The sequence below is a fragment of the Acanthochromis polyacanthus genome, chromosome 7 (assembly GCF_021347895.1).
Source record: "Acanthochromis polyacanthus isolate Apoly-LR-REF ecotype Palm Island chromosome 7, KAUST_Apoly_ChrSc, whole genome shotgun sequence".
Taxonomy (NCBI): domain Eukaryota; kingdom Metazoa; phylum Chordata; class Actinopteri; family Pomacentridae; genus Acanthochromis; species Acanthochromis polyacanthus.
The window spans coordinates 24,374,108-24,389,531 of record NC_067119.1 but is presented as its reverse complement, the minus strand read 5'-3'; the positions used below and the strand labels follow the sequence as shown (position 1 = coordinate 24,389,531).

At 40.9% G+C, this 15,424-nt stretch overlaps 1 protein-coding gene across 1 annotated transcript in view; it reads left to right on the top strand.

The window, feature by feature from the left end:
- The window catches only part of adgrv1 (adhesion G protein-coupled receptor V1), a 124,190-nt gene that overhangs the window by 80,980 nt on the left and 27,786 nt on the right, over positions 1–15,424 (top strand). Inside the window, exons 89-90 of the mRNA XM_051950765.1 lie at positions 7,562–7,678; positions 12,811–12,989. Coding sequence (XP_051806725.1) covers positions 7,562–7,678; positions 12,811–12,989 — 296 coding nt within the window. The remainder of the gene's footprint in view (positions 1–7,561; positions 7,679–12,810; positions 12,990–15,424) is intronic.

The following is a 15,424-nucleotide window of genomic DNA, read 5'->3' as shown; positions in this document are numbered from 1 at the left end:
AATACAGAATTTGCACAGAAATGTTTGAATGTTCCAAGTACACAAAACAACCCCATTGATTTTCAAATTTTGTCAACATAAAATAATAAATCTAAAGACACTGTAAAGTTTTTGACAGCATTTGAGCTTGTTTTTGATGTCTCTAACTCTTCAAAGTACTGACAGTCCCATATTGCCGTGTCATACAAGATCACACCACTGAAACTAGCAAGCTCTCCACTTATAGTTTATTCCGGAAATATTGTTCCCGGAATAGTGGTGAAAGCTCTTGGTATCGTCCCTCTCAGTTTCGCCCAAGCACACAGACACGCTATTACAGTATTGCAGTGTGTATTCACGTAAGCAAGTGTAGATGCAATGTTGTGGTTGTTTGAACGTATAACACACCAAAGGGTGGTGGGTGTTTATTTGCCAACAGCTGGCTCAGCAAATCTGCTTCAACCCAAGATTCAACCCAAAACACCAGTGAACTTTACGTCCACAGTCTGATCTTACGCAACTGGACATGCTAATAAAAATGCTTGGGATAGCTGCTCATTATCACCCATGTTCTTTACGTTGGAGAATAGTCCAGTGCGGCTTAAAATGTAGAAAATATTGTAAAATGTTGAGGCAGGAGCAAAGTGACTGTACAATGTGACTTTTGGCACCATTACAAATGAATCATTTTCCATTCGCTTAAGGCTCGTCTGCTTTTGTCTTCACTTATATTTATTTTAACAGCCCCATGTGTCTTGTCAGAAAATGTTAAGTCACATTGCTTACTTCTAGTTTGTCTCCACACACACACTGGCCCACTAACCCAGCTATCAGACGTTTCCATGTGACCCGTTTCTCTCGACTGGCTGTACCGTGTGCTTCAGCACGTAAATAACACACGTGAGGAGACTGGGGATTCTTGCACACATACACTGACACGCATACCGTTGCCAGTCACTCATATAAAAGTGGTCATGAGTGTATTTTATACACGCAGAAATATGAGATTCTAGACATTTTTCTCTCACGTTGCTAGAATAGCCTGAATTTCTCAGCTCTGGGTGAGGAGAGGTGGTGTGATTGGCAGTGAAAGGAGAACTGCAGTGGTTTCATTGTGAGCCAATACTTCAGTGAGAAAATGTTGAGGGAAGAAACAGTGCAACGATAACCTCATGTTTGTCTTTTTGCCTCTCTTTTCTCTCAATCTCTTTCGAAACAAAGGCATATGAGGAAACACCCAGGGTGCAGGCTGATGCTGGAGCAAGCTAGATCAGACCGGTAGCTGTTGGAGAGAAGGGGGGAGGTGAAGGAGACGGAAGGAGAAAGAGGAGGAGGGGAGATGAGATGAAGGGTGGAGCAGAGAATGGAGAGAGAGAGAGTTGGGGGTAGACGAAAAAGATGGGATGATGGAGGCTGGGGGAGGGAGGTGGGGGGATGTGGAGGTTAAGTGTTTTGGACACAAGTTTAGATGATAGTCTGGCAGGCGGACAGCTCAGACCCCACTTCCCCAGTGATGTAATGCATCGGCCAGATGCTATTTTTAGCCACACTCGTACACTTAGCATCAGCACACAGGGCTATCGATCAGCTGCACAACTCACTGGGAGGATGAGAGCTGCAACAGAAGCAGCAGCACGAAGTAGCTGCACCAAAATAGAGGGTTTCTTCTGTGCAGCTTGTTGTTGCAGCATTTCCCTGCTCTCCTTCATTAGACCTTACAGTCAATGGCAGCGTGTTGTTTGGTGGAGTTTTTCACTGTAACATGTTTCAAACATTTTTTTTGAGCTCACACTCTTCATTTCCATTAGATTAGACTGTTTCCTGTCAGCTTCTGCATCATTTCCCATTGTTGGGATAAGGTTGAAAAACAAGCATTGACTGTCTTTCAGATCTGTTTATTATACCACAAGAAGCTAACATCGTGTCGTTAGAGAAGTAAAGTCATTCCCAAAGCAGCAAAATGTCTGGAACAAAAGCAACAGCAACAATGAACGCACTGTCTCTTGGGTGATTCAAGGCCACTGAACAAAGGGGAGCTCTCTGATTGGACCTTGAGCTGAGGGGATGCACCAACAGTTCAGGCTGAAGGTCTTTGACCTGATGGTAAGGTCTGTGGAAGAACATCTGTTCTTCTTCTGTTTTTATACAAACTTTCTAAGCCTTTTCACAGCCTATGTCTCCTACAGCAACATCTTCGTATCGTCCTTTCTATGTTTGTTTATCATTTCTTAGTGGCAATTTCCTGGGTGTTTTGGACAATTTGTAGGTATGAGGCACCTTGTTGATCTTTGATTAATGGGGTACTATATTTGCAGGCATCCAAACATTATGTATATGAGCTTTGGTGATTCCTGTTTTACCAGATACAAGAGCAGGCATAGCACACACACCTCACAGACAGGAGATGTATTTAGATCCTGCACCTCGTCCCAGCAACACCTCCCAGTCTCTGCTTTGAATAAGTCTGTAGCCTGAGGGTCTAGACAGGTCGACTCCTGGTGTCTTATTCAAAAGAAAAAAGGCCTGAGGACAAAGGACAAAGCAGTAGCAGGAGCTCTGATAAACTCCACCTGTCAACTCCCCACCCTACTTACCACCCTTGTGGCAAGTCACCATTACTGCACTGCTGACATCAGAATCAGAATTAAAAAGGCTTTTATTGCCCAGTAGGTTTTGATAAACAAGGAATGTGACTTTGGTGTTTTAGTGCAGTGAAAGAGTGACATGTAATTTAAAAGTGTTTCCAAGTGTAAAAAGATAAATAAGAAGCAGCGAATAAGTGTAACAAGATAAATAAGAAACAGTGACAAAGAGTAACAGAAATATTTCCAGGGTGAAGGAATGTGCAAATTAGCCACCTAAAATGTGTCCTGTACTAGGTTGCATATACTGGTGTTGTTTTCACAGTGGATTTAACAATAACCACAGTGACCCTCATACCTACTTAACTTCCACTAAAGCCATATCCATGTTAGTGTCAGAGCTTGATTTAAATAGCTTTAATCATAATTCTGTTTTCCACTGCAGTAACGTTATGGTCTGCAAGAAACCTGTAGAACCTCTTTCTGGGAGAGAAAAACTGTCTACTGCTGGATAGATACTTTTGAGTGGCTTTACAAAACTGCTGTGCAAGTTATAATACTGATAGATTAAACTTGGAGAGGACAACAAATGCCATTTTTGCCCCTCTGAATGCCCTCACTGAGTAGCGGCCTCCACTCAAACATCACCAGTCACAGGTGGGCTAACCCTCTATAGTTGTGTTATTATATGTATATTTGTTGTTGTTTTGGCACTGTTACGGGGTTGTTGCTGTAAATGTTGGCACCACTTTGCACATGATATGACTTTCTGCACTGAAAAACCACCTATTGTCATCTGGCAATGGGTGCAAGATCAACACGAATAAATAACAAATGGGTATAGTTTGATTTAATAAAAGGATGCCCTCCATTCCCATAGGTGACTATGGGAGATGCCAGTGTTTACAAACAGTGACGTCACGAAGTCACGTGATTACCGCGCTGGTTGGCAAGAGGAACCAGAGGAACAATGGCTGATGCTAACTATCCTTCCGTGAAATTGTCCGATTATGCTCAATCCTTATCACCTGAGGCCCGACAAATATACATGAGTAAGCTGAGATATCAGGGAAACGGTAAAACCTTGCCAGATCCCTACAATTTGAAGACTGGGTGGGTTGACGATCCTTCATTGTGACCGGACATTTCCTTCACCGGCATTTATTTTTAATTGATTGACACTGCTGGGCAGTTCACCCACCCAAAAATATAAAATTATGAATTAAAAATAAAATATCTTCTGTTAATCTTCAACAAGATGTCAAAGAAACGTCAAGAAGTTGCTGTATTTTTTTGTCTGCAGTATGGCTTCTATGTAACAGTAACAGACCCACAGCATTGGTGATCGAAAATAGGACAATTCTAAAAAAACGATCGCTAGACGCATACAGAAACAAATATGGTTACAAATAGGAGGCTGCTGGCTTAAGGAGATGTTATTGAATATGCTTCATTTGTCTTTAGTATACTTTCATCGCCTAAAAAGCGATCGGTAACACATGACAACACTGAACCAAACCGAAAGTGTAGAGATCGCTTTACGCGAAGGATGCGACACTAAATCAATATCTTTTGGTAAATAAGCTCAAAGTTGGACATACTAAACATGCTAAACTGTTGAATAGTTTACCTGAAGAAAGTGGGAGCCACAAACACGATCTCTGCTGCTTACTGGGGTACAATTTTTCCTGTTGATGGCTGAAGCCACCGCCATCTTCTCTCTCCTGACATCGGTATTCGGTGAAATTTCAAGCCTGATCCCTTCTCAAAACGCTTCGTACAACCAACAACTACACACGCTATTACCATTGTGGTAAATACATGTGCAATTTCATTCATGAAAAGCGATAACTTTACGTATTTGTTTCAAACCCGATACCGTTCTCGTAGCAAGCTGTTATGTTACTGCCGGTTCTTGCCAACCAGTAGCAGCCTTGTACCACGTGACCATAGCAAATGACGACACGCTGGCGTCTCCCATACAATAGAATGATCTCATGGAGTCTGCATCAGCCAATAATATGAACAACTGTTTACAGATATCTGAAGTTTCCTTCTCCTCTGTCATAAAATGCCATAAAACCTCCTCTGCCCATGTCTCACCTCCCTCATGTTCTGCTCTTAAAGTTAGCATCACGTGTTTCGTGAATTTCATCCAGTTTGTTTATCATTTCAGTAATTAGCTCCCTTATCTTTACAACACCCTATTTCACCTTTTAGTTTCAGAATGAGCATTGCCTGTAGTTTCATTAACAGATTCCAAATTCTGGTTACAGGAAGCATGGGCCGGTTTGTCCCTGTACAGACAAATATGACATGTTGAAACAAATTTCAAAATGAAATTAACCTAGCTTTTGGTTTTGTGTACAGTTGCATGCCCTGCCCTGTTATGTCAGTTCTTTGACATGAAGTGTGATACATTAACCAGCCCTAAGTGAGCAATGACAATAGAGTATTATGTAATGGGCAAAAAGCACTATTAAATTCCTGCCTGTGTGGCTGTGTGTGTGCGTGTGTGCCTGTCTATGTGGCGGCCTGTTTAAGAGCCGTTTGAAAAGGCAGGTGGTGACCAGACAAGTTCTAATCAAAACAGATCTTTACGAGAGCCACCTTGTTACCTATTAGCATGGTTCATCAGACCGGTTCGCCTGGTTTGTGTCTTTCACCTGAGACTTACCTGAGGGCAAGCTGTAGGACACAAACACACAGGTTCATGCACATCTGAAAGACAGCTGCCGAGGAGTCATTGCACGATCTCCTTTCAGCCCTCTTTACCCTCAGGTGATGCTTCTCGCCACGGGACAGTAGATCCAATCCCTCTTAAGGGTTGTCATGAAGGCTATAGTAAATGTTTCCGCCAAAAACCGTCCAATGTCAAGATCCAGACAAATGTTTCAGCTTTGACAGTATAATTGCATGTGTGGTAAATACAGTCAGAATCTAAATGAGATCAAACACATTATCACTAAAGGGGACTAGATGAGCTACAACGATATTCAGTGATTGTTACATTCTTTAACCTGTGTTTAATTTCACAAAATTAGAGCCTGTTAAACAAACGTCTATGTAGTGTTTGACTGTGTTCAGTGTCCTGCAGTATATATTGTATAGCATCCCTCACTTGCTAATATCCCCACTGTTTTGCTTTTGAGACAATATATGGTGTATCATGCTGCACCTTTGGCAAAATAAGGCTAACTCTGCCCAAAACACACAATCCCAATGTATAATCCTTGTTCCCACAAGCCACCTGAAATGCTTTCAGAATCTGGCACAAGTCCAGGTTGCTCAGGCACGAGTTTTCCTCCTGTGCCATTCCTCCCACTCACGCCCTCCAGGGCTTGGAGCATGGATGGGAACTGACTCATGATTCTTATTTTTCTAAAAAGGCCTTGACTTTTCCCCTTACTCAGCAAGAGGAAGCAGACGAGGTTAGTGAGAGCTGGAAAATCCAGGATTGACTGTATTGGGTTTCCCTGGTAGGTTTTTTAAAACGTTAGAAAATAAGACAGAACAAAAAGAAAACAAAACAAAAGAGGAAGAAAAGAAAGCTTAAAATAATCTGGAAATGAAAGCGAAATAAGCGAAAAGACATTTGAGGAGCGATGATGTTGACATCACCCTGCTCAAATAGGCAGTGTTTACGGTGTCATCTGATTGGTTTATCTCTTACCACCATTCTTTATGAAGAGTTACTGGAGCACAAAAAATGTCAAACAAATAAAAGCTGCGTGTATGGATATGGAAAGCGGCTCACCTTGCTTACCTGGGTGCTACAGAGACTTTTCTTGCTAAGGAAAATGGGTGTAACCACAAGTTGTTACCGGTATTATACTGCCTGTATAATGGGTATTGTAGTGCAAACTTTATACAAAAAGCTTATCTGAAAAAGATATTTGCTTGTCTGCATTATGTGACTGACCTGATTACAGCATATGTGGGTCGAGATGCTGCTTAAGAATAAAATATATTCACTCTTGAGCACCTTTCTTTTATAATCTGAAGCCGTGTCTTCTACTGTACACCCCTGACTGTTGACTGTAGTGGGTATAGTTTCGGTAGCATTTGACACCAGCTTATCATTCTTCCCACGTCCCTCAGTGCCTGCTGTCTTCCATTCACCCTCCCTCTGGCTGGCAGCGGGCCCAAAAGCTGCAGGTTATGCAACAACCGCCTGGCTGGATTGACACCAGAGGTTAATGAAGCTCTCTGATGGACAGTAGAGCGGCAGTATTTTTGCTGCCCTCATGGGTTTTCCACACTATCCTGCGTCCACCGTTACAAATTGAATTTTGGCCCTGATGCATTTCCAACGACAAAACTCTCTCTCCTATCTCTCTCTTGCCATCTCCCTACCTCTCTCTCTCACACACACACACACACACACACACACACACACACACACACACACACACACACACACACACACACACACACACACACACACACACACACTTTCCATAAGCTGTTTTCTGCTCTGATTCTGCAATGCCCTTTATTCGGTTATTTTTTTGGGGGGGGAGGGAAAGTGCAGCACCCACACATTTCTGCAAATCTTTGTGTGTGTGTAGGACGATATGAAAGAACATATTTGTCAGTGTTTTTTATGTTGTTGATGTTTTTGTTGTTTTGTTTTTTTTTTGCTTCCGCCTGCATAGCTTGCTGCATGGTGATGTAACAGGTCTGCAGAATGGGATGGCTCTCCATTGGACGGGGGGGTGGGGGGTGTATCTGAATCCTGCTGTCTCTGTTAAAAATGTATAAACTATAAAATAAGAAATGCATGGCCTCATGCGCAATATGACCTGCTGACACTGCAAGTATGCCACCTGTGTGTGTGTCAATGTGATCTCCGAATCGAATAAATGGTGTGCATACAGTAATTGCAGTAAAAACTTGCTGCTGCTTCTCCTTACAGTAAAAGATGAAAGACTCATTTACACACAATAGGAAATGATCCTAAATCTGTATTTTCTCTTTTTTTTTCCCTCTCTCTACAGATTTGTTTCCTGGTGTCAGCTTTCCGTGGCCGAATGTTCTCAGAGGACAGCTGTGCTGCTCTGGCGCTCTTCTCGCACTATTTCCATCTCAGTCAGTTCTTCTGGATGCTCGTACAGGTAAGACCAGGTCGACAAGCAGCACGAGACACGTGACTTTAAAGTAAAAATTTCGACCTTTGTATCATTATAGCAACATTTTTGGGTACAGACATTATCATTACCTTTTGATTTCTACAGGGACACCAGATGGCAGTTAGAAAAAGTGTTTTACTATAATGTACCCATTGTGTGAGACATTATGAAAGATGTTTCTTTCTTTTGATATTTTAAGACAATTCTCTATTTCCACCTATTTTCCTGATAAAAGTGAAAGACTTAACTGCTTCTCCCATATCAGAGTGTAAACCTGTGTCTGTCCACTACACTTAATATGATTATTTTGTTTTTCAATGTGGTTTTCTGCGGTTACCAACAAAGACGTTTCTTGCACAGGTATAGGTCTTCTTCAAGGATGTTACTTTTTTAACATTTTTTTTTTTTGATTGAAGGACACCTTCTAAATAAAATGTTTCTTCTCCTTCTCATTTTCCACGTGACTTGGCATAGACAGGGTCTCCTTACTCTGAGCATGTGTTTTTTATTATGTAATTATGTAAGTAGTGAAACTTCATTCCTACAACACGTGAGCCAAGGTAAGTTTACTTTAAGGGCCAAGATCGAGGTACCAGAATGCTGCATGACAAAACCTTTGACCTCAGACTATACTACTTAGTAACAGCTCACCCCAGTCAGCCCTGACCTCCTCTTACTTGACCATCTGGCCTCTCTTTCATTTTACACTCTACTTTGCGTCATAATTGTGAACAACAAAGCCATTCAGGCAACTTAAAGATATGAAGACGTCATTTTCCCTGACAACCAGAGTCTGATTGATCTTTTCTAGACTCACTTTGAACACCAAAGAATCCAGTTTTTGCTGTCTTAGCTCTACGTTAAAGCCTAAAATATGGTTTTAATTTGGCAGTGTAAATCTCATATAAGCCCATTTTAATCCTTCAGAGAGACTATACGTGACTTGTGACCTGCTCAGAGAGCACAGGGATGTGTTGAACGTAACCTAGTGTTCTTTACCAGCTGCCCAAGGGATAGACCTTTTACCTCAGGTGATCACCTACATCCAAATCCTGCACTGCAGGAAAACAAATGTATTTACTTAGAGTAATTCCTTGTTTGTTTCCTTATTTTTTCAGGATGATTTAAAAATAAAAAAAGCCTGATTAAACTATGGTATGAGAAGCTATGAGAACATTTATTGTTGAAAAAGATCCATTGACCTTGACTAGTATAACAATGTTTTATGTTTTATTATTTGGATCATATTTGTGGTTTGTGCCATATGTCTTGAATGTAGAAATTCAGCAAATCAGGGAATCATCACTGACATGGAAACTGCAGTGAAAGTTTGACCCAAATAATATTTTACTTTAAAAAGTAAAGAATGTGATTTATTGCATCATAAATCAAACTATCTTGTGTCTGTTATTCTGCACCCAACTATGAATTAGTTAACAAGAATGCCCTCAAGACAATCGGGGAGAAATAAATGTGAGTTCCACCACATAAACACAGGGCACTCATCTAAAAATATGTGTTGTGCTACACCTGTATCCTGTCTCCCATCTTTTCCTCACGTTGTTTTTCTGACATTTGCTGTGACATTTACAAGGAACGTAATCATAGTTTATAATCTCTCCTGGCACATACAATACTGTTGGTGCAGTATAATAAGATTAATTCTTGAATAAGCCAGTGGAGACTGACCACAATAGGGTAATACTTGAACCACACAGTCCTCTACGTGCTGAAAGTATGCAGCGCTTTTCTTATGAGACTGTTTACCGACTAACTTCTGAGATATCTTAGGGGATAAAGGCTCAGGTCAAAGGCTTTCATGTGGCTTAAGGAGTGTTAGAATTTGAATGACGAGAACTGGAACCGAGATGAAATGTGCTGTGACGTAAAACTGGCTTTAGACACACATGGTAGTAGTTAGTGTGCTAGCAGAACTGAGCTTAAGCAATGCTTTATCCAGGAAGAAACACAAATAGGAATACAAATCAGATGGGAGAAAGAAAAATCTCTTTGGATTTTGCTGTTTTCTTCATACACTCATTCGCTCACTCACTGAGACTTACTTTTTCATAAATTGCCCTTGTTCTTCAGCACTCCTGCCAAAAAACATCTCTGGTCATTTCTTGATTGTCAGCAACTATAGTAGCTGACAAGGGAAATATTCCTGCCACTGTGGCTTTCATTGATGTGTGGCGCTAAAACCCTCCTGTCCTCACCACCGTCTCCGTATCGACCCCACTGATGTCTCACCGCTCATTTTTCCCTCCTATCAGGTGGCTGCTCTCAGATAAGTGGCTGATATGAGTGGGCGCCAGCAGCCCGTCTCAGACCATGATGAAGACTTCAATCAATAGCAGCAGTGTGTGTGTATGTGAGAGTATGTATGCCCAATAATTGGTCAGGGGAATATGCACTGACATGATGCAAAAAAAAAAAAAAAAAACAGCCAATAATTGAATCACTGTCCAGACTGGCTATTTCTTGCCTGCAGAAGCTTGCAGAGTCAACCTCAGCTTACTTTAAATCCACATTGTATTACATAACAATACAGCTCTCTGCCAAAGTCTCAGTGCTGGCCTATGGTGAGTTTTTACCCTGTTTCTACTTGCTGGTCAAACAGCCAGAGTGCTGAATTCCCAGCTTTGTATTACCTGTATTACCTGCTCAGCATTTTTTAAGCTTACAAATGGAGTTTGATTCTGAATACAGACAGACAAGACACCACCATTGGTCAGTCAATCAGTTCTGTGGACAGACGGGCAGTTGGTGACTTTCGGACTCTGCAACTGCTTTATCTCATTTAAAGTCTTTTTTTTCCAAGCCACAAAAAAAATTTACACTATTGGTTTTATTGGTCCAGATTTTGAGATTTTGGCTCCCTCTCAGTTTCATTCTGATCCATCAAACACAACATCATCAACCATTTTAGAAGTTTTGTTCTTGATTTTATAGCTTGTTGACATGTCCGTGTGGGTTTTATTTTTATTATTATTCTGTAGGACACATCAGGAGTGAAATAAGGAGTCAATGCCATGGTTGAGCAGTTCCACTTTTAAACGGTGTACTGATGACAGTCTCAGAAACATGGATTCTGACTTCTGGGGTTTTATACGTAACAAACCGAAGAAACCAACCCTGTTTGTTTTCAGGGTAGAACTTAATGTATTTTATTCTCCTTCAACACTGATTTACAATTCAAACATGAATGGCTGAAATATTAATTTAATACTAGGCCTGGCAAATCTTAACAATACTGAGAACATCGTTACTGGGAAGGCAAATTGTTCTAAATTTTTTGCATTCTGTAATGATTGAAATGCTGTGAAAACCATTTTTTCAGTTAATGTGTCAAAAGATGGCTTTCAAAACCTGCATTATAGTCAGCCCATGCATGTATGATCTCATATCAACAGACTACATAAAGAAAGTACATATTATATTCTTTTGTAATTTTGTTGAGTCAATTCTTTAGAATGGTAGCAGTACTAGTCACCAAGCATGCTAATCTGTAGTGCAGCCATTTTAGCCTGGAAACACAATGCTTTAGTATCAACACTCGGTGAGAGATGCAGCCACTACAGAGGGAACAGCTCAGCACAAAGTTACCCATAATATAATAACCGCTCCAGTCTGCTCACAGCCAAGAAGCAGCAGAATATTAGCCTAGCCGTGCTAGACCCAGCTCTGAAGACGCAAGGGTCTAGGAACTCTCGACAGGGAGGGAGGCGGGCTAAAAGGTTGTCTTTCAAATCACTCTGCAGCAATTGGGTAGGTATACAACCAATCAGCGCAACGAATAGGCTGACGTAGTTCCTAGAGCGCCGGAAATCAGAGGATGCGGGAGTTCGGTGAAGCCTTATTTATACAGTCAATGGGTGAAGCTCAAGTATATTACAGACATGTTAACAGAAAGATTATTCAGAGTCAGTGCTAATGGAGCTCAACGACTGTTGTCGTTTTTGTTGTCGACCCTGACAGAGAATTAAATTCGTTGCAGTGGGTTGTCTAGCGCGACTAGGCTAGTTGTTTCCGGTTGTTTCTGTCAGAATCGTCGCGCCTCTGTCGTCACTTAGTTACGCCCGCCTTCTGACTCTACACTTCATGGTGATTCATCGGCCAGTTTTAGGAGCATCCAGCCTCGAGGCTTACCGAGGGTAACTAGACCCTTGCGTCTTCAGAGCTGGGTCTAGCACGGCTAGGCTAGCAGAATATGAGTGCCTTCACTTTATTGTGTCAGAATAGTGCAGTCAAGCCGTTACACAACTGAGAGCCTTCAGTGCTGCACGTATGTGCCTGTGTGTGTTTCTGCTCATATATGTGTGTTTGTGCAGTGTGGTGCATTTGTCAGTGGTTATACAATATGGTTATGGTCATAGCTGAGACACAGTTATGAGGTAGAGGCCAGCACCCTTTGACCTCATGTCATTAATTGCATCACATTGCCTGTGCAAACGAGTGTTGTTCAGTGCGCACAGATGGACAGAAACATCATCAGCTGTTCATTATAGCTGCTGACCTGTTGCATAAACTTGGATTGCAATTCTTCCTTATGAAGGAGAGTACATTCTCTATAGATTTTCAGGTTAAGTTTTAACAGTTAGATGGAGCAAACAGAAGCAGTGTGCCACCCCACCCTCCTATATACATTAAAAAAATGGAGAGTGACAGTTGGTTTGAAAAATGTGTAATTCACTATTGCTCTTTGCTCTCCCCAGGCTTAATACATAGACGAGACATTGTGCGTGTGTTGCAATCAACAGGTGTTCAGAAAAGCCGCTTATGTAACAATGCCTGGCTTAGTGTGTGAGATGGATGAGACTATGAAAGCCTGCTGGAATACAAAGCAAACATAGCTATTTTGGGTGTGCTGTAAGTGTGACTTTTCATTTCTGTTTTCACTGTCTATAAAGACCAAATGTCCTTGCAAGCAAAGAAAGCTGAAAAAAATCCTCTAAAGTCTAGACTTTTTGCCTTTTGTGATAACATCATCCGGCTGCGGTAGATTTAAGAGAAATTTCCCATGAAGCCCATAGTGGTTGTTTGCATTCTGTGCGTATCTTTTGTCTTTCTGGTCACATTCCTTCACACAAAGTTGTTTTCTCAAACTGTCTCCTCAGGCGGCGAACTTCTGGCAAGTGCTGGTGATGAACGACGAACACACAGACCGTCTATATCTCCTGTACTTCGTTCTGGGCTGGGGTCTTCCCGGTCTGGTCATCATCATCCTGGTCATCGTGTTGCTCGGTGGCTATGGATGGACCATATACGCTGTATACGGACAGGTGCAAGGAGACGTGTGAGTGTACAGTGCACAAAACTTCACACACAAGTGGTCTTTTTAGAACTGATGACAGTCATATGGAACGAGCCGATTCTAACGTAATCTGTTTTCATACTGCTTTTTTAAACTGCTCTGGTCATTTGTGGTGACTAGTTTCTTTTTTAAGCTTTGGGAAATTCCACAACAGACTAAAGGAGAGCAAATAAAAAACAACACCTGAAGCAGTGACATCATATGAGGAGGTAGCTTGCCCAATCAGATGAATGAATGAATGGTTTTCAGTGTAGTAGTGCATGCATCTCCCCACGCTGAAACTGGAGTCATTCCCTTAGGGGTGGAGTCTTTCAGAAAGTGTGCTATGCAGAGCTATATATAGCTGTTTGGCATCTATATATAAAATACCTGAAACCTAGAACACAACAGATGTAATCATTTTTCAAACCAGCACAATGGTACAAAGAAAGGCGTGTCTTTAAAAGCATATCTGCAGGCCCCGCTTTCATGTATTCCAACAAGTGTGCGTGTCGAGCAAAGCCAAGCACTGACGAAGTTTAACCCCCCCAAATCACAGCTAAATTTAGTCAGTGGTCTTAGGTGTGGCTGTTATCCTTGGGATGAAGAGTGAATGTGCGTTTCCTGTGGGCGAGTGTTGGACAGTCAGTGTACACATGAGAGATTTAAGGACACAGAGGAGTATTCAGTTTCCAGGGAAGCATGCCTTCCTCTTGGAGGGAATGAGGCAGCCTTTGAATTCATTTCCCTTCACTCTCTTTCTCTCTCCTCATCAGTGTAAACAGGTAGTTTCTTGTTTCTCACCACTCTTGTCTCAGTTTCATTCTGCCTGCGCACAAACAAGTGTCTATCTCAGACTTTACGTCATCGGGCAATTTTGTGTTTGGACAGTAATTGTGTCCATGTGAATCATTTATATTTTAAAAACAGTGGTTCATTAAGTGCAACATATTTTTTGTACAAAAAAATGAATGCAACACTTTGAATTATGAACACTTCTACTGAAACCGTTCAACCAGCAAAGTACACTGAGGTAGAAGAATTTGCTTTTCTCTACAGTTTAACATGTTTTTGGTTAATTATTTAACTATCTGTAATTGAGTTGGGACTTAAGATCCTTAACTCTTGTGAAGAAAAATTAATTTAGCAAGCCAATTTTATGAGGTTACATCAACCTCAAGTTAGTTAAAATCAAGTAATGCAGAAATTTGAGCTTACATGACACATACTGTTAAATTGATGCAATTACCAACATCATTATATCAACGCACACCCATCAAAATAATGTTAGCAACTTAAAAAGTTAATCTAAATCTGTAAATTAGATTTTTTTTTTAAAAATATTTCTATCATGCAACTGTGCATTTAATTAAGTTTTGGGAAAAGGTCACTTAAATTACTTTTTAGTGTGCAAAAAGCTCATGAAGAAGAATAAATAGATGAGCAGAATAATATAGTACTATTTAATCACAGCGTAGTTTCTCCTTTTCTCTTGCTGTTTGTCTTAATTCCACATTTTTCACATTCTCTGTCTCATGTAGAGTTTGTGCTAACCTTGACTTTTGACCTTTACAGTGACATCTTGGTGGTACAAACTTTAAATTAAGTAGACATACCTCTTAAATTTATCAAACTTTTCTTAATTTCAAGCTTTGGTAAAACAAAAACTGGCAACATTCAAACCTTAGACAATTCCACTGTGAGATGTGAGAATACGTTTCTAATTGCAAACACGAAAAAGTTAAATTTTAACATTTACACCGAAGCAGATCACAGTCCTCTCTCACTCACTGCATTACCCATGCACAGCTGATCATCTGAAGCAGTCATAAAAATTTCACTACAGATGCATCACCCGGTTGGTTTTCGTTCCGCAGCAAATCTCATCTGGATTTAAATGAGCTGTGTCTGACAAGCTCTTATTTTAGTTGGAAATGACAGACTGTGCGCCGCTTCATGATTGGTTTGGCAAATGTACTGTTCTGTCTAGTTTTATAGTCTCACTTGTGGAAATATAAAATGACAACTTGAATGACCTTGTATCATATTATGTAAGCAAAGAGTTACCACAGAGACTTCAGTGTTTGCTTTTTAAAGATTTCATTTATTTCATTAACCTGAAATTCAATGTTTTGCCCACAAAGATCCATGCTGAAGTCACTCATGGCCTCACACTGCTGTATATATATAAAGAAGACATCATTTCTGTCAAAATCCACCATAAAAGGAATTGCTCACTTTATTTCTTCTCTGCCAAACCATAAAGTCAGTCAATTATGCCCCTGGGGGATGTTTTCTTCTTCCACTTCAGGACTCCCTGGGATTTCTCCTTCTTGTGAGATTTTTCAGTACAGTAGAATCTCAACCGCTCACAAGGCTACAGCAGCACAAATATCCATATTCCAGTGTATTTAGTCTCATAGTCTGGCTTTGTTTGT